At 43.0% G+C, this 18,946-nt stretch overlaps 1 protein-coding gene across 2 annotated transcripts; it reads left to right on the top strand.

The window, feature by feature from the left end:
* Nucleotides 1-97: 97 nt before the first annotated feature.
* On the top strand, nucleotides 98-16,023 carry LOC110502273 (PDZ and LIM domain protein 1). Of its 2 annotated transcripts, none has more exons than XM_036960640.1 (7): nucleotides 98-152; nucleotides 3,271-3,422; nucleotides 7,684-7,768; nucleotides 8,711-8,898; nucleotides 9,498-9,634; nucleotides 11,001-11,115; nucleotides 15,744-16,023. In XM_036960640.1, exons 1-7 carry the CDS (start codon nucleotides 135-137, stop codon nucleotides 15,928-15,930), a joined length of 882 nt encoding a protein of 293 aa, XP_036816535.1. In that variant the 5' UTR covers nucleotides 98-134; the 3' UTR covers nucleotides 15,931-16,023. The 2 variants fall into 2 exon arrangements, with proteins under 2 accessions (XP_036816535.1, XP_021435855.1); XM_021580180.2 differs by lacking the exon at nucleotides 98-152 and adding an exon at nucleotides 1,225-1,661.
* Nucleotides 16,024-18,946: the final 2,923 nt, after the last annotated feature.

The following is an 18,946-nucleotide window of genomic DNA, read 5'->3' as shown; positions in this document are numbered from 1 at the left end:
GTGGCCGTATTTCAAGGCCTACCTTCAAACTCAGTGCCTCATTGCTTGACATCATGGGAAAATCAAAAGAAATCAGCCAAAACCTCAGAAAACCAATTGTAGACCTCCACAAGTCTGGTTCATCCTTGGGAGCAATGTACAAATGCCTGAAGGTACCACGTTCATTTGTACAAACAGTAGTACGCAAGTATAAACACCATGCAGCCGTCATACCGCTCAGGAAGGAGACACGTTCTGTCTCCTAGAGAGGAATGTACTTTGAAGCGAAAAGTGCAAATCAAAGGACCATGTGAAGATAATGGAGGAAACAGGTACAAAAGTATCTATATCCACAGTAAAACAAGTCCTATATCAACATAGCCTGAAAGGTCGCTCAGCAAGGAAGAAGCCACTGCTCCAAAACCGGCATAAAAAAGCCAGTCTACAGTTTGCAACTGCACATGTTGAATTTTACCAACCTTTTTCGTGGTATCCAATTTTTACTAGTTACTATCTTGTCTCATTGCTACAACTCCCGTCCAGGCTCAGGAGAGACGAAGGTCAAAGGTCCTCCGAAACATAACCCAACCAAGCTGCACTGCCTCTTAGCACAGGGCGCATCCAACCCGGAAGCCAGCTGCACCAATGTGTCGGAGGAAACACCGTGCACCTGGCGACCTGGTTGGCGTGCACTGCTCCCGGCCCGCCACAGGAGTCGCTGGTGCGCGATGAGGCAAGGATATCCCTACCGGCCAAAGCAATGAATGTGTATACCGTCGTCGGACTTCGCCTGCATATTTTCTGCCATTTTCTTCATATCTGAAAAGTTATGAAGTCACGCCCATTTTCTGAAGAATTGCATTTAGGGCCCTAAAAGCACAGAAATAGCGTTTACTGCATGAATACTTCGTATTTTGGTGAATTTAGTACGCCACCCGGGAAGTTTTGGCATACTAACTATATTCATACAATGACCAATAAGCATACTTACTATATGCTCAATTCATGTCACAAAGCGAGTATGACTATTCCAACCAGCTACAGTTTCCATGCGTTTGATGCCATTACATTTTCTCCGTTTGCGCCAGTGTAACACTTAAGTCAAAAAGCAGCAAGTGTACCAAGTTCCATGCTTTCATAAAAAAGTTAACATATCACCTTCAATTTGGCAGGTATTACCTGGACTATATAATGATGTTCTCACATTGTTGATGACTTACAATGTAACAGTCTAGAATAGGCCTACACTCACGGGGACATGTTTCAGTTTGTCGGCAGTAGCCTACTAAGTGGAGCGAATGGTAGGAATTCAAATTATGGGAGTGGCACATCCTGTGATATGGCTCAACCATAAATGGTAGAGTTGCATATAGTGTGACGACGTTATCGTGCATCCTTGAACAAATTTAGGAGATCCGCACTTATCAGCGTGGAAACTTCCAAAACTATTCGCTCAGCTTTGCCACGGTTCCTTCTAGCTACAAAGTAGCCTCCTCGAAGTGTGTTCATTTTAATAACAAATGTCATATCTGACAGGCTGTAACAATTTTTATTTTATAAGTCGGTTTCGGCCAGTTTGGAAGTAGGCTATGCCTCTACGAGTTGTCGTGCAAGGTCCTGGACCTTGGGGATTCCGTCTAGTTGGTGGGAAAGATTTTGAACAACCCTTGACTATCTCGCGGGTAAGTGTTTCAGAGAATCTGTCACTTTTGTTAAAATGTTTCTGCATCTGACCTTGTCTGGTGGCGCATATACATACATTTTGCGGTTAAATTCTCATGTACCGGAAAAAAAAAAAAATCTCATTTGAAGGTGTTTCCATCACATTTAACTCTACTGTTTTTTTTCCCACATGTTTTTGTTATTGAATCATATAGTGGGTGTTTTGCCAAGTGCTTTCTAGCCAACAGTGCTGTCTGCTGGTTAGAGCGCACGAATAGCATACATTTATTTATTTGACCTTTATTTAACCAGGCAAGTCAGTTAAAGAACAAATTCTTATTTTCAATGACGGCCTAGGAACAGTGGGTTAACTGCCTGTTCAGGGGCAGAACGACAGATGTGTACCTTGTCAGCTCTATGTTTGTGGATGAATGAAATGTGGTATCAGTCTACTCCGTGACACCCACAGAACATAACTTTAAAGAGTTTACACAAATATTAGCGTTGTAGCTCTTACTTTGACTGTGGGAAATTACCTCACTGTCCAGCCTATTGTGCATATTGGCATTCATATTGCAATGTACAGCCTTAACCTATGGATTGTCTACTCTGACACCCACAGAAAAACTGAAGACCAAGACATCACATCCCTTGAGACTGCAGTGTTTCTCCTAGATTTTCATAGCACTGAACTGCTCTGTCTTCCCCAACCTAAATAATATTTGGGTGGCAGGTAGTCTAGCAGTTAAGGTTGCTGGTTCGAATCCCTGGACAGACTAGGTGACACATCTGCCACTGTGCCATTGAGCAAGGCACTTAATCCTAATTGATCCTGTAAATCACTGTCTGATATTGACTAAAATGTCAATGACATTCAATTCAGTATTGAAAAAATAGCGCAAATGTAATTTTTTTTCTACCTGAGCAAGCAAGTCTGGCCACATCAGTCCACTATGATGACTCACAGGTTGACGTTTATTGGGATGAGTCTTGTTCATGCGGCAGAACTGAGCAATTTTCACCAGATAGGTCAGTTGGAAAGTCAAAATTGGCTAAATAAAAAAAGCTTTTTGGTATCATTCTAAGGTTAGGCATTAGGGTTAGCAGTGGGGTTAGGTTTAAAAGCAGATTTTATGAATTTGTGGCTGTGCCAGCTAGTGACTACTGCAGAGCTGCCTCCAGAACAAGATTCATGATGAAAAACGCCAAAACCAAACATGTTTGATGGATTATTTTTGTCGTCTTCAAATGCCTCTTATAGGAAAAGTAATGCAAACGTTTGGGTAATACTAAAGTAACATTTATGATTAGTATTTTGGACAGGAAACTAGTAATGGATTACATTTAGAAAATAACCTAACCTACCCAACCATGGGTGTGTTTGTGAAACAGATTCTTGCTATTTCTTAAATTTCTCAAAGACATCCTTTTGAATTCTTAGTCACCATGATACTTATCATGTGTTACAAATTATTTCTGACAACTGCACCCATGTTTACCACATAACAACCTGCCATGGGACAAAGGATCCTTGTCCTCCTGAAATGTCATAGATTAATCCCAGAATACTCCGTTCCAAATTTGATAAGTATGTTGATGCTGATGATTATGATGTACTGTATGTTTCAGGTCACTCATGGCAGTAGGGCTGCACAGGCCAATCTGTGTATCGGGGATCAGATCCTGGCCGTAGATGGAGAGCCCACCGAGAACATGACTCACCTGCAGGCACAGAACAAGATCAAGGGCTGCTTAGAGGAAATGGTCCTTTCTATTGACAGGTAGGGAGTTGCATGGACATGTTGCAGTTTTCCATAGACTCAGATGGGTTTAAAAAGCACTGAGTCATGGACCAACTCAGCAAAAGTACAGAATCTTTTACACCTGATGTAGTTATATGTAAGGGATACAGATTTGTGTGGTTCAAATTGTTAAAGGGGGAGGGAGGGCCCACCTTGGATTTGTTTAGGTCTGAGCTTAAATATTGATGTACCAACTTCATGTATGTGTTTTTAAGCAATAAGGCATGAGAACCCGGGGATTATCGTGTGATATCTAACGCCTAAGGGCTGTTCTTAAACCCGAGGCAAAAGTGGGAAACAGCCTTTAGGAAATCAAATCACATTTTATTGGTCACATACACATGATTAGCAGATGTTATTTCTGGTGTAGTGAAATGCTTGGGCTTCTAGCTCCGACAGTGCAGTAATATCTAACAAGTAATGAATCTAACAAATTACACAACATATAGCCAATACACACAAATCTAAGTAGGAATGAATTAAGACGAGATACAGGTATGGACGAGTGATGTCAGAGCGGAATACAGTATATACTAATGAGATGAGTAATACCAGATATGTAAACATTATTAAAGTGACTAGTGTTCCAATCCTTAAAGTGGCCAGTGATTTCTTGTCTATGCCTATAGGCAGCAGCCTCTAATGTGCTAGTGATGGCTGTTTAACAGTCTGATGGCCTTGTGATAGAAGCTGTTTTTCAGTACTGCCTGTTTTTCAGTACTGCCCTACTGCCATGAGGTCCCAGCTTTGATGCAGCTGTACGGACATCACATTCTGGATGATAGCAGGGTGAACAGGCAGTGGCTCGGGTGGTTGATGTCCTTGATAATCTTTTTGGCCTTCCTGTGACATTGGGTGCTGTAGGTGTCCTGGAGGGCGGGTAGTTTGCCCCCGGTAATGCGTTGGCCAGACCGTACCACCCTCTGGAGAGCCTTGTGGTTGCGGGAGGTGCAGTTGCCGTGCCAGGTGGTGATACACTCCGACAGGATGCTTTCAATTGTGCATCTGTAAAAGTTTGAGCGTTTTGGGTGACAAGCCAAATTTCTTTAGCCTCCTGAGGATGAAGAGGCTCTGTTGCGCCTTCTTCACCACACTGTCTGTGTGGGTGGTCCATTTCAGTTTGTCAGTGATGTGTACGCTGAGGAACTTGAAGATTTCCACCTTCTCCACTGCGGTTTCATTTATGTAGATGGATTGAAGTCCACAATCATCTCATTTTGTTTTGTTGATGAGTGAGAGGTTGTTTTCCAGGCACCACACTCCCAGAGCCCTCGCCTCATCCCTGTAGGCTGTCTCATCATCGTTGGTAATCAACTCTACTACTGTTGTCATCTGTAAACTTGATGATTGAGTTGGAGGCATGCTTGGCCACGGAGTCATGGGTGAACAGGGAGTACAGGAGGGGGCTGAGCACGCAGCCTTGTTGGGGCCCCAGTGTTGAGGGTCAGTAGAGTAGAGTGGAGGTGATGTTTCCTACCTTCACCACCTGGTGGCGGCCCGTCAGGAAGTCCAGGACCCAGTTACACAGGGTGGGATTCAGACTAGGATAAGGAGAGATTGAATATGCCTACTAAACTACACTGTTTATATTCTGCCATATTCCCAGTCACCTTGCCATGATTAAATGCGGTGTTTCGTTCTTTCAGTTTTGGTGTGAATGCTACCACCTATCCACAGTTTCTGGTTAAGGTAGGTTTTAATTGTCACGGTGGGTACTACATCTCCTATACACTTCCTTATTAACTCAGTCACTGTATCCGTGTATGCGTCTAGATTATTTTCGCAAGCAACCCCGGACCATATCCCAGTCCACGTGATCAAAACAATCCTGAAGTGTGGATTCCGATAGGTCCGACCAGCGTTGAATAGTTCTTAGCACGGGTACTTCCTGTTTGAGTTTCTGCCTATGGGAAGGGATGAGCAAGATGAAGTTGTGATGAAATTTGCCGAAAGGAGGGCGGGGAAGGGCCTTGTAAGCATTCGGGAAATGCTTACAAGAGTCTTGGCAGCACGAGTAGTACAGTCGATCTGTTGATCGAACTTTGGCAGCCTAGTCCTCAAATTTGCTTAGTTAAAATCCCCAGCTACAATAAATGCATCCTCCTGATATGTGGTTTCCAGTTTGCATAAAGTCCACTAAAGTTATTTTTAGGGCCGTCGTGGTATCGGCTTGAGGAGGGGGGGGGGGGGGGGGGGGGGTGTAAAACGGATGTGGCAATGACGGAGGAGAATTCTCTTGGGTGATAATATGGTCAGCATTTGATTGTGAGGTGTTCTAGGTTGGGGGAACAAAATAACTTGAGTTCCTAGAATTGCACCATGAGTCGTTAATCATGAAACACGCCCTTCTGTTTCCCGGAGAGATATTTATTCCTGTCTGCGAGATGTACAGACAATCCTGCTGGCTTTACCGACTCCGACAGAGTATCCCGAGAGAGCCATGTTTTCGTGAAACAAAGTATCTTACAGGCCCCGATGTGTCTCTGGAATGAAATTCCTGCTCTAAGCTCATCAACTTTGTTATCCAAAGACTGAACATTAGTGAATAATCTACTCAGAAGCGGTGGGTGGTGTGCGCCCTAAGTCGAACCAGCAGGCCACCTCGAGTGCCTCTCCTCTGCTGGCTATTTTTTTGGGGGGGGGGGTTGGCCTCTGGAATAAGTGAAATTGCTCTGGGAAGAGTGAACAAAGTATCTGCTCCAGGGAAGTCGTATTCCTTGCAGTAATGCTGGTAGTTCTGGTGAGTTACCGCTTCTCTAATATCCAATAGTTCTTCCCGGCTGTATGTAATGACACAACATTTCCTGAGCTAATAATGTAAAAAATAGTACATAAAAAAGAAAATACTGCAAAGATTCCTAGATGCTAGTTGCGATGCTGCCATCTTCATCAGCGCTATCTTCCTGGAGGGAGTCATCACACAATAATTCCCAGGTTCTCATGCCTTTATAGATGGGTTGGTTGTTTAGCAACAAATCTGATGCGTGCGCTACTATGGGGCAAATCAGACTGGGTTGGCTTAGATTGTTGACAACATGTTAGTTATTTCGTCTCCCAATGTTTATTGAAAACATACATTTGCACAATGAGCATTGTCTCTCAAATACATCATTAGTCGTTGGTTAGCTAGCAAATAAAATAAAAAAAATGGCCATATTAGCATTGACATGAAATCAGTCAAAACACCTCAAAACAAGACATGCTATAAAGAACACGATGAAACATTCTGAAATGAGCCACTGACGATTCCCCACAAATCAGTTTCTTGGCATTTTTGCTAGCAATCTGGCCATCCAGAATCACAAAAACATGCTGACATCTGCCCCATGGAAACGCACACATCGTTATCGTGACTTGTCAGCTAACCCATCTATTGCTTTTATAAAATGGTTGGCAACATAATAATAAAAACATGTTTTCATTAGAATTATTTGAATGAGTACATTTGTTTTATTTGATCCTTCCACCAGTTGTTCATTCTATTAATTCCATATTGCAATGCTAAACAAATCATTGGCATGTAGCTAGCTAGTAGAGGTTCAATGATGGCAGACAAGAACTTAATTAAAGATTTAATAAATGTATAAATGGGAAACAACCAGCTGATTGTCAATAAAATATTTATGGAGGATAGCTAAACTAACATTACTTCTCCTTAGCTTTAGTTGGCTAGTTATCAAGCAAACACAATCGCATTAAGCAGCTGAAATGATAGCAAAGTATGTGCGTTTCCTTTTTTTCTTACCTTCATTTCCATTATAATGATCCCGAGAAATACATTCGAGAAGAGAAGCTGTCAGTCTCGTCACGTTCGTATGCATGCAAATAAAACTTGAAACATGTTGGATAGGCACACAGCGAGAGGATTATATTAACCAAACAAAATACTAGGCAAGAAACATGGGGAAATAATGTCGAGATGCTTTTTTTCTGGGGGAGTTGGAGTTGATACTTGAAATGTAATTATGACATCATGGCATTTTGGAGTTAATTGTCGTGAATAACTAATGGCTATCAACCAAACTTAGTTGTATAACATAACTCTGTTGTGAAGTGGTGCTTTCTCAAAATAGGTTATTTAGAAATGGTTGTTGTCCCATCAACACGTTTGAGGACTGCTCCGTACTCATTTTTATTATATTTTGGATATCTCTATTCATTGCAAGTCTGAGTATTGTTAGTTGTATGTCTGAATATTGTTTATTGCAAGTCTGAATACTGTGTTTGACTGTCTTTTTAGATCCGAATCTAAAATGTGGTCACCGCTCTCTTCTGAGGAAGGAAAGACCAACTCTTACAAGATTAATCTTGCATCTGAGCCGCAGGTACGTCTGCCTTACATCCTACTTCACTCAGACCAAAGATAGCATTAGGAAATTAGGCATTAAGTTGACTTATGGGTATGTCCCTGTCATTGTTTACTTCTCAACAGATTATTTCCTAGGAGACCATAGTTTTATCAGCCAAGTTCTGATGCAAGACTCAGTTCCTGCTTTACTGAATGGAAAATTGAGACAAGTGTGAATTAATGTAGGAAGCATGTGCTTTGTCAGTCCTCCACAGCTTTCAGGGATGTCACAAACCTAGTGCATTTTGATCACAGAATTCATTTTAAAAAAATGTTTTACGCATTCAAGCTGTTTTAAATGTTGTTTCACTTGGTTATTTTTGTTAATGTATCCAACAAATTACCTGGGGTGAGTTTCCAGAATGTAATGGCCCACTTTATTTCTCTCTTTATTGACAACCCAGCCACACACCCCTGAGATGTGAGAGTAACGATGTGTGAGTGAATTAGCAAAACATGGCAAATAAAGCACTGGTGTGCTACAAAGCTTTCGGGTAACTCGCCCCTCTAAATAATTTCATTGGATAAGCAGTGTGATGCATTTATTTGTTGTGTGGAGCCAGTGTTCCAAATTGCCAGTTTTTTTTATTTTTTATTTTGTTATGTCTTTGTGAAAATATGCATGGAGCATGAGCTAGATTTGAAGGTATTTTATTTTCACTGACTGCTGCATGTCACCGTATTTTGTCTCGGGCGGCCCCTTGTTTACCACTATTATGATATTGAGGGGTTACCCAAAATAACCTTTTGACAATGCTATTCTTTACCTCTAATATCCACAAATTAGTCAAGTAACTGTCATACTATTTTTATCAAGGCATGTGTGTGAGCGATGGCATTGGAAGTTGAGTTATATTTAGAATATACCATTTTTTTCCCAGTACGTGTTACTTTCTGTATCCCTGGCTACAACTTGCAGGAGGTGAAACGCATAGGTTCCGCCCACAACAGGAGCGCCCTGCCATTCGCTGGGTTCGGCCCCAAGGTGGTAACCAATCAGTACAACAACCCTGCCGGTCTGTACTCCTCAGAGAATATCAAGGACTTCAACGTGACTGTGGATGGCGTGAAAACCATCGGCACTGCTGCTAATGAGCCCAGCACCGTGTAAGGATCTATCCCAGCTGGTTATAAAAACGTCTTTTGTATTTGTCGCATGCTTCGTAAACAATTGGTGTAGACTAACAGTGAAATGCTTATGTATGGGCTCTTTCCAACAATGCAGAGAGAAAAAAAAAGAGAACACCAGCAATAAATACACAATGAGTATACACAAGTTAACTTGGCTATATACACGGGGTACCAGTACAGAGTCAATGTGCAGGGATACAAGGTAGATATGTAGGTAGGGATAAAGTGACTAGCCAACTGGATGGATAATAAACTGTAACGGCAACATATGTGATGAGTCAAAAGAGATTAGTGCGAAAAGGGTCAATGCTGATATTTCAGGGAGCTATTGGTTTTACCCGCTGGGTATTGTTTTTCAAGTGACATGTGTCTTACTGTCGCAGAACGTACTGCATTTTCACGTGTTAAATGCTTACGGTATGTGTTACAGTAAGTCGAACTGAACTTCAGCTGTGGCTCAAGGAAACACAGCGATGTGTGAGGCCCCATCGCCGCCATCATTTGTTTGTCCTTGATTTGACTATGCTTGTGTACTATTGGACTCATTGTATTGATTGTGGTCATTTGTTTTTCAGCCCAGATCCGTCCGGAATTCTGCCACCAATAGTGGCAGACTCTGAGGTCTACAAAATGCTGCAGGAAAACCAAGAGGCTGATGAGCCTCCTCGACAGTCAGCTTCATTCAAAGTGCTGCAGGATATTCTGGAGTTAGGTACTTATTCACACACACATGCAGCTGATATTTTACACTGAGTGTCCCAAACATTAAGGACACCTGCTCTTTCCATGACAGACTGACCAGGTGAATCCAGTTGTAAGCTATGATCCCTTATTGATGTCACTTAAATCCACCAATCAGTGTAGATGAAGGGGAGAAGACAAGTTAAAACATGATTTTTAAGCCTTGAAACACTGGATAGTTTGTGCCATTCAGAGAGGGTGAAGGGGCAAAAAAAATATTTAAGTGTCTTTTAAACAAGGTATGGTAGTAAGTGCCAGGCGCACCGGTTTGCGCCAAGAATTGCAACGCTGGTGGATTTTTCACACCGTTCCCGGTGTGTATCAAGCATGGTCCACCACCCACAGGACATCCAGCCAACTTGACACAACTGTGGGATGCATTGGAGTCAACATGGTCCAGCATCCCAGTGTAATGCTTTCGATGCCTTGTAGAGTCCATGCCCAAACAAATTGAGGCTGTTCTGAGGGAAAAGGGGGGAGGTGCAACTGAATATTAAGGTGTCCTTAATGTTTTATACACTCAGTGTATACAGTGCATTTGGAAAGTATTCAGACTCCTTGACTTTTTCCACATTTGGTTACGTTACAGCCTTATTCTAAAATTGTTTAAATAGTCCCCCCCCCCCCCCCCCCATCAATCATTGCACAATACCCCATAACGACAAACAAAATAACTGAAATCATATTTACATAAGTATTCAGACCCTTTACTCAGTAAAGCACCTTTGGCAGCGAATACAGCCTCAAGTCTTCTTGGGTATGACGCTACAAGCTTGTCACACCTGTATTTGGAGAGTATCTCCCATTTTCTCTGCAGATCCTCTCAAGCTCTGTCAGGTTGGATGGGGAGCGCCGCTACACAGCTATTTTCAGGTCTTTCCAGAGACGTTTGATCTCGTTCAAGTCCAGGCTCTGGCTGGGCCACTCAAGGACATTCAGAGACTTGTCCTGAAGCCACTCCTGCATTGTATTGGCTGTGTGCCTAGGGTTGTTGTCCTGTTGGAATGTGAACCTTGCCCCAATCTGAGGTCCTGAGCACTTTGGAGCAGGTTTTCAAGGATCTGTTATTATTTTGCTCTGTTCATCCCCATAGCATGATGCTGCCACCACCATGCTGCACCGTAGGCATAGTATTAGCCAGGTGATGAGCGGTGCCTGGTTTCCTCCAGATGTGACGCTTGGTATTCAGGCCAAAGAGTTCAATCTTTGTTTCATCAGACCAGAGAATCTTCTTTCTTAAAAGAGCTTTTGTCATATTTTACAGGATTTTCCAAATATTTAATGGCAGTGTTGTGGCTTAACAAAACATGATAACGCGTGTCTTCTCTTGATTGCAGATCCTGATAAGACCTCTGGTTTTAAGAGTGTGAAAGCGCCTGCCACAAAAATTGGTTCAACAGTGAGACATGCAGACAAGTTACCAATCTGTGACAAATGTGGATCAGGGATTGTGTAAGTACAACGTATGATTAGTCAAACAATCGTGATCTCATGATAATGTTGTAAACTTTTCATTTTGCTCACAGTGATTTGACGAGGAGTTCAAAGATCAGCACTCCTACTCTAAGATGCTTTTTGAACACAGGCCCTGGGCTCTACTTTCGGCTGGCGTGAAGCCCGCATAATTGTCAAACACAGGCTCCTTTGCAATTTCGTCCTGTTAAAGCCGGTGCTCTTCTAGTTTCAAACGCTAGTGCCAGGATTGGTCATTTACCTGTGTTACATACTTGCTTGCGCTGTGGTGGGCATATCTGAGGTGTGTCCTTAAAAACGTGTGCCAAAGTGCCAATTTCAGTATGCACTGGTGGGATATTTCAGACCAACTGAAAGCTGATCTTAGTGGTAACGCATTTAGTTATTGCATGGATGTTGACAGCGGAAGCACGGCCTATCCAGCAGTGATGCATAATGCACATGGAACGAGAGATTTAGTGCCCGTAAACCTCGTATTTAGAAACATGACTTGTTTAGTCCCCATTTCATTGGATTAAAAAACAAGCAAAGCCTCCTCTCTTCTCAAGAAGGGCTGTTGCCCAATGCATTCGCCAAGACGGTTGATAATGGGTTTGGCTTGTGAGACCCCTTTTGAAATAAATCTTAATCATCAAAGCTTTATTAAAAGCTCAAGTTTGGCAGCAACAAAACAGTGAGTGGACATCTTCGGTGACTCTCGAATTATTTTCTCGTGTTATTTTCCTGTAGGTAAGGGTGGTAGGCTACACTTACCCTACTTTAATGAAGGCTGGTTCAAGCCAATTTCAATGTTGACTGTGAACACCAAGCAAACACTGGATGATTTTTCAAATTGTTTTATTACTGTTGCGATCACTCGTTAATGTAGCCTATGCTATTTATTAAACTGTAGTATCATCCACAGTGGACTAGGACAAGACTATTCCATGCCCCCAGCAGAATTGGAGTTGATGACCGTGCAAAGACTGTCAATAACCTACCAAACTTGAGATGAACACATGCAGTATTAAGCCATGGAGTGCCTTGATAGGCCAGTGAGTGGCCAAGCCCTTGTCACACCTACAACTTGTTTATTCATCAAAACCCAGCACTTTCACTCTAGCGCCAGCTATTGCGCTTCCAATACCGGCTGTGAAAATAGCTAAAATATTTCTGACACGCCCCCGAACCTATATCGCTACCACCAGTACTTAGACCGACAGTGATTAGATTTACCATTGTGTTAGGTTTGTTAAAATAGAGCTCCCTGTCGCATAGGCTGCGTTTACACAGGCAGCCAATTCTGATTTATTGGCATATTTGATATTTTCTTTCCCCAAACGTGTAAACAGCAAAAACCACATGGAATCTGATCTTTTGCGTTGCGATTTATTCCACATTCAATGTGGTTCTCAAACCTGATGCAATTCCAACGTTTCATATGCGACCTCAATCTGAATGCTCAGATCAGATTTTGTTTTGTTGTTGCTCTGAAGTGTTTTTTTTTTGCACATGATCTTCCGTTAATAGGGATACCTCCCTTTTTTCAATTTTTGCCTAAATTGACATACCCACATATAGCTAGCTGTCTGTAGCTCAGACCCTGAAGCAAGGATATGCATATTCTTGGTGACATTTGAAAGGAAACACTTTGAAGTGGAAATGTGAATTGAATGTAATCAAATCAAATGTATTTGTCACATACACATGGTTAGCAGATGTTAATGCGAGTGTAGCGAAATGCTTGTGCTTCTAGTTCCGACAATGCAGTAATAACCAACGAGTAATCTAACCTAACAATTCCAAAACTACTACCTTATACACACAAGTGTAAAGGGATAAAGAATATGTACATAAAGATATATGAATGAGTGATGGTACAGAACGGCATAGGGAAGATGCAGTAGATGGTATCGAGTACAGTATATACATATGAGATGAGTAATGTAGGGTTTGTAAACATTATATTAAGTAGCATTGTGTAAAGTGGCTAGTGATATATTTTACATACATTTCCATCAGTTCCCATTATTAAAGTGGCTGGAGTTTAGTCAGTGTGTTGGCAGCAGCCACTCAATGTTAGTGGTGGCTGTTTAACAGTCTGATGGCCTTGAGATAGAAGCTGTTTTTCAGTCTCTCTGTCCCTGCTTTGATGCACCTGTACTGACCTCGCCTTCTGGATGATAGCGGGGTGAACAGGCAGTGGCTCAGGTGGTTGTTGTCCTTGATGATCTTTATGACATTCCTGTGACATCGGGTGCTGAAGGGCAGGTAGTTTGCCCCTGGTGAAGCGTTGTGCAGACCTCACTACCCTCTGGAGAGCCTCACGGTTGTGGGCGGAGCAGTTGCCGTACCAGGCGGTGATACAGCCCGACAGGATGCTCTCGATTGTGCATCTGTAGAAGTTTGTGAGTGCTTTTGGTGACAAGCCGAATTTCTTCAGCCTCCTGAGGTTGAAGAGGCGCTGCCTCGCCTTCACGACGCTGTCTGTGTGGGTGGAGCAATTCAGTTTGTCCGGGATGTGTATGCCGATGAACTTAACTTACTAACCTCTCCACTACTGTCCCATCGATGTGGATAGGGGGGTGCTCCCTCTGCTGTTTCTTGAAGTCCACAATCATCTCCTTTGTTTTGTTGATGTTGAGTGTGAGGTTATTTTCCTGACACCACACTCCGAGGGCCCTCACCTCCTCCCTGTAGGCCGTCTCGTCGTTGTTGGTAATCAAGCCTACCACTATAGTGTCGTCCGCAAACTTGATGATTGAGTTGGAGGCGTGCGTGGCCACACAGTCGTGGGTGAACAGGGAGTACAGGAGAGGGCTCAGAACGCACCCTTGTGGGGCCCCAGTGTTGAGGATCAGCGGGGTGGAGATGTTGTTACCTACCCTCACCACCTGGGGGAGGCCCGTCAGGAAGTCCAGTACCCAGTTGCACAGGGCGGGGTCGAGACCCAGGGTCTCGAGCTTGATGATGAGTTTGGAGGGTACTATAGTGTTAAATACTGAGCTGTAGTCGATGAACAGCATTCTCACATAGGTATTCCTCTTGTCCAGATGGGTTAGGGCAGTGTGGTTGAGATTGCGTCGTCTGTGGACCTATTTGGGCGGTAAGCAAATTGGAGTGGGTCTAGGGTGTCAGGTAGGGTGGAGGTGATATGGTCCTTGACTAGTCTCTCAAAGCACTTCATGATGACGGAAGTGAGTGCTACGGGGCGGTAGTTGTTTAGCTCAGTTACCTTAGCTTTCTTGGGAACATGGACAATGGTGGCCCTTTTGAAGCATGTGGGAACAGCAGACTGGGATAAGGATTGATTGAATATGTCCGTATACACACCAGCCAGCTGGTCAGCGCATGCTCTGAGGACGCGGCTGGGGATGCAGTCTGGGCCTGCAGCCTTGCGAGTGTTTACACGTTTAAAAGTTTTACTCACGTCGGCTGCAGTGAAGGAGAGTCCGCAGGTTTTGGTTGCGGGCCGTGTCAGTGGCACTGTATTGTCCTCAAAGCGGGCAAAAAAGTTATTTAGGTGGTCCTGGAGCAAGACATCCTGGTCCGTGACGGGGCTGGTTTTCTTTTTGTAATCCGTGATTGATTGGAGACCCTGCCACGTACCTCTTGTGTCTGAGCCGTTGAATTGTGACTGCTTTGTCTCTATACTGACGCTTAGCTTGTTTGATTGCCTTGCGGAGGGAATAGCTACACTGTTTGTATTTGTTCATGTTTCCGGTCACCTTGCCCTGGTTAAAAGCAGTGGTTTGCGCTTTCAGTTTCACGCGAATGCGGCCATCAATCCACGGTTTCTGGTTTGGGAATGTTTTAATCATTGCTATGGGAACGACATTGTCAATGCACTTTCTAATGAACTCACTCACCGAATCAGTGTATTCGTCAATGTTGTTGGAAGCAATTTGGAACATATCCCAGTCCACGTGATCGAAGCAGTCTTGAAGCGTGGAATCCGATTGGTCGGACCAGCGTTGAACATACCTGAGCGCGGGAGCTTCTTGTTTTAGTTTCTGTCTGTAGGCAGGGAGCAACAAAATGGAGTCGTGGTCAGCTTTTCCGAAAGGAGGGCGGGTGAGGGCCTTGTATGCGTCGCGAAAGTTAGAATAGCAATGATCCAAGGTTTTACCAGCCCTGGTTGCGCAATCGATATGCTGATACAATTTAGGGAGTCTTGTTTTCAGATTAGCCTTGTTAAAATCCCCAGCTACAATAAAGGCAGCCTCAGGATATGTGGCTTCTAGTTTGCAAAGATCAAATAAAGTTCGTTCAGGGCCATCGACGTGTCTGCTTGGGGGGGGAATATATACGGCTGTGATTATAATCGAAGAGAATTCCCTTGGTAGATAATGCGGTCGACATTTGATTGTGAGGAATTCTAAGTTAGGTGAACAGAAGGACTTGAGTTCCTGTATGTTGTTGTGATCACACCACGTCTCGTTAATCATAAGGCATACACCCCCGCCCCTCTTCTTACCAGAAAGATGTTTGTTTCTGTCGGCGCGATGCGTGAAGAAACCAGCTGGCTGCGTAAATAATGCATTATGAAGAGGATTTTCATACGTTTTCTGGATTATTTTTTTTTAACCTAACCATTTAGTATGTGATCTCTTCTTTCCCATACACAGGGGGGTGGTAGTCAAGTTACGGGACAAGTTCCGTCACCCCGAGTGCTACACCTGCTCAGATTGCGACCTCAACCTGAAACAGAAGGGACATTTTTTCGTGGAGGACCAGATCTACTGTGAGAAACACGCACGTGAGCGAGTGACTCCACCCGAAGGCTATGATGTGGTCACTGTCTTTCCCAAGTAGAGCTGCTCATTGAACACTGCCTCAAACTGCACATTACCTATTAGTGTCTCCAAGATGCCATTCATTTATTTATAAAGCCCCAAAAAAAAGCTACATTTAGAACTACTTGTTTTTATTACATTTCCTAAAACTTGATGACTTTTATTATGAAAACACACATTGCATTGATGACCAAGTGGCCAATCTGTTACTGTTAAGTCACTTATAACATCAGGTTACAGGACATTCATTCTATCATGTAAGCATGGTGATAGTCACAACAGGTTTGTGCCTTTGTCTCGTGGGTTTTATAACAAACAATAATGATGGATGGGATACAGGAATTAGTTCAACCATTTATCTGAACGCGCTCATCTCAACACCTACACCCCCCATGATGCTCTGCGGCACAACCTCAATACACCACATATCCCATCCTACTTCAACACCCACACCAGTAGATCTCCACTTTTTGGAGCTGAAAGACGATGGCCAGAGCTGACCATGATGTTGCACAACGATTTAAGTCGAGTCATTGTTTTAGTCAAAGTATGATATATTTGGACTTGAATTGACATCTGAACTGCCCACAATTTTTAAAGAATGTATACATTTTCAACCCAGATGTCATTTCAGGGCTGGATTTTATTTGAATGTTATCACCCCTCAGCATGGTATTGTTTATTAATGCACAAATATCATACCCCCAAGACATGCTAACCTCTCACCACTACAATAACAGTAGAGGTTAGCATTTTTTGGGGTGTGTGATATTTCTAACTTTCTCACTCATTATTCACGATTCATTCAGGATTATCTGTAATAATGGAGGTATCCACATTAATGTAGAAGTGTTTAGAAACATTTTATTCTTATTTACAATAAAAGTGACTCCAGAATGACACAATACATTATTTACCATTCATTTCTTTGGCACAAAATAATCTGAAACACAACCAAAACAAACAGCAAATGCAACCAACAAATGTGTAGTGTCAAAAGCTTAATATAGTCATTGTGTGCTATGAATATGGGACCAAATACTTAACTTTTTCCTACTCTAATACACATAAGCAAATTTGGTCCAATAAAATGGGGGAGATGGATCTATGTACAAAAAGTTCTATAATTTCTAAACGGTTTACCCGATAGTTCACCCGAAATGGATGGAAAACACCCTCAAATGAAAGCTGACAGTCTGAACTTTAACCTCATAGTCATTGTATACTTTAAAATCCAAAGTGCTGGAGTACAAAGCCAAAACAACAACAAAAAAGTGTAATTGTCCCAATACTTTTTGAGCTCACTGTGATCTCACGTGGCATTTCGGAAACTTTAAAAAACTTTATATAGGAGTTGTGCCTGTTGTCATAGAGATAGATAGAGGACTCATCATGGATATAACCCGTTTTAGCATGGAAGTTGCCATTGAGGGCTTCCACCATTTAAAAAAAAGCCAACTGGGTGGGGATTCCTATGAGTTGGGAGCAATCAGCCAAAAAAGAAAAAGAAAATGGATTACTTTAAAATGGAGATAGCCTTAATGGCGCTGCCCATGGTACAGATACAAAGATGAGTCCTCTATGTATCTCCAGAACCAGCCATAGAGCCAGCTGGCTCATCTTTTGAATACGGTGTAGTTAAAAAAAAAAAACCTGGCAACAACAGATAACATTAGCTAGCTAGATAAGGTTAGCAAGATAGCTAGTTAGATAAGGTTAGCATGCTAGCTAGCTAGCTACACTGACTTATGTCAGTGCCCTATTTGTTTATGTTTATCAACTTGTCGAGAAAATTCCCACACCCAATTTGTGAATATGTATTTGTAGCCATAATTTTTCTGAGGTGGCACCTAAATGTGCATTTCATCTCTAGGACAGGAAATTACGTAGAAATAGTGGCGGCAACTTTTTCGGGGGGGTCCTTTAAATTGTCCCCGTTATGAACAACAGTCCTGAGAAGGGGACTGTGAGCCCCTAGGTGACGACTGCTGGGTCAGGGTGTCACCCATCAACAGTTCTGGACCACTCACGGTTGATTCTGTCGGTACAGGGCAGACCTGATGTGCTGTACACCATTCACCTGTAGGAATGTGTGCATTTCTTGGGACACTAGCTGCGGTCCGATGTCACTAACAAGGTGAAGTGGCGATCCGAATCGACTAAACACTTCCCCAAGCTTGGCAACCTCAGGCCACTGGTTATGAGCATCCATGACCACGAGAAATATTCTTTCTTCAAATGGACCTGCGAAGTTGACGTGTATGAGTTACCATGCCTCCTCCGGCCAATCTCACAGATAAAGGGATGTTGAGGTACGTTGCGAATCTTCTGACACGAGGAACAGGCGGAATGATTACTCTCCTCCCCCACAGCAGACAACTGGACTGTACTGACAGCTCAGTTATACTTGAAAGGTAAGGTTTCAGTTCCAGAGCATCCCCTGCGGCTCTGCTCTACCTTTTATGATGATGTCCATCACTTCACATAACACTGGGTCATTTCCGGTGTTTCTCCGCACTTGTGTTGAAGTGACTGGTGCGTTTTCTATTTGGAGTGACTCTGGTTTGACCACAGGTAGTGGTAACTCCATCTGCCTTGCAGTGCAGTTCTGACTTGAGTACTTGATGTCATAGGTGTGTGCTGACAACAACAAAGCTCACCTTTGCATTCTGTTTGCAGAAAGGGACGGAATCCCAGTACACGGTCCAAAGATCCTTGTCAGCAGAAGGTGATATGGAAGAAGGGTGAACTTCCTCCCATACAGATACTTGTGAAACTTACGTACTCCAAAAAGGTATGCCTGGGGCTTCTCGTTCTATTTGTGCGTATTTACTTTCTGCTTTGTTCAATTTCCTCGAAGTGAATGCTATCCATGTCCTTGCATCAGCTTATCCTGATGTCCCGCTTTGCCATAGCAGAAGCATATGCCTTGATTTCCCTGTCTCTGATTTTCAGTTGCAAATCTGTGCACTTTTCCTGATGAACTCAACTGCTGAGCCTCTTTAGCAGCTAGTTCCATGGACACACTGACCTCA

Source organism: Oncorhynchus mykiss, chromosome 23 (assembly GCF_013265735.2).
Source record: "Oncorhynchus mykiss isolate Arlee chromosome 23, USDA_OmykA_1.1, whole genome shotgun sequence".
Taxonomy (NCBI): Eukaryota; Metazoa; Chordata; class Actinopteri; order Salmoniformes; family Salmonidae; genus Oncorhynchus; species Oncorhynchus mykiss.
Note: the sequence above shows the minus strand (reverse complement) of the source record. Positions and strands in the feature narration are given on the sequence as shown.

What these genes read in the sequence shown, in the direction of transcription:
- LOC110502273 (XM_021580180.2), top strand. Translation starts at nt 1,569, where the DNA reads ATGCCTCTACGAGTTGTCGTGCAAGGTCCTGGACCTTGGGGATTCCGT. An exon ending in ATCTTGCATCTGAGCCGCAG is followed by an intron (nt 7,769 to 8,710) that starts GTACGTCTGCCT and finishes TACAACTTGCAG; the next exon opens with GAGGTGAAACGCATAGGTTC. An exon ending in GCAGGATATTCTGGAGTTAG is followed by an intron (nt 9,635 to 11,000) that starts GTACTTATTCAC and finishes TCTTGATTGCAG; the next exon opens with ATCCTGATAAGACCTCTGGT.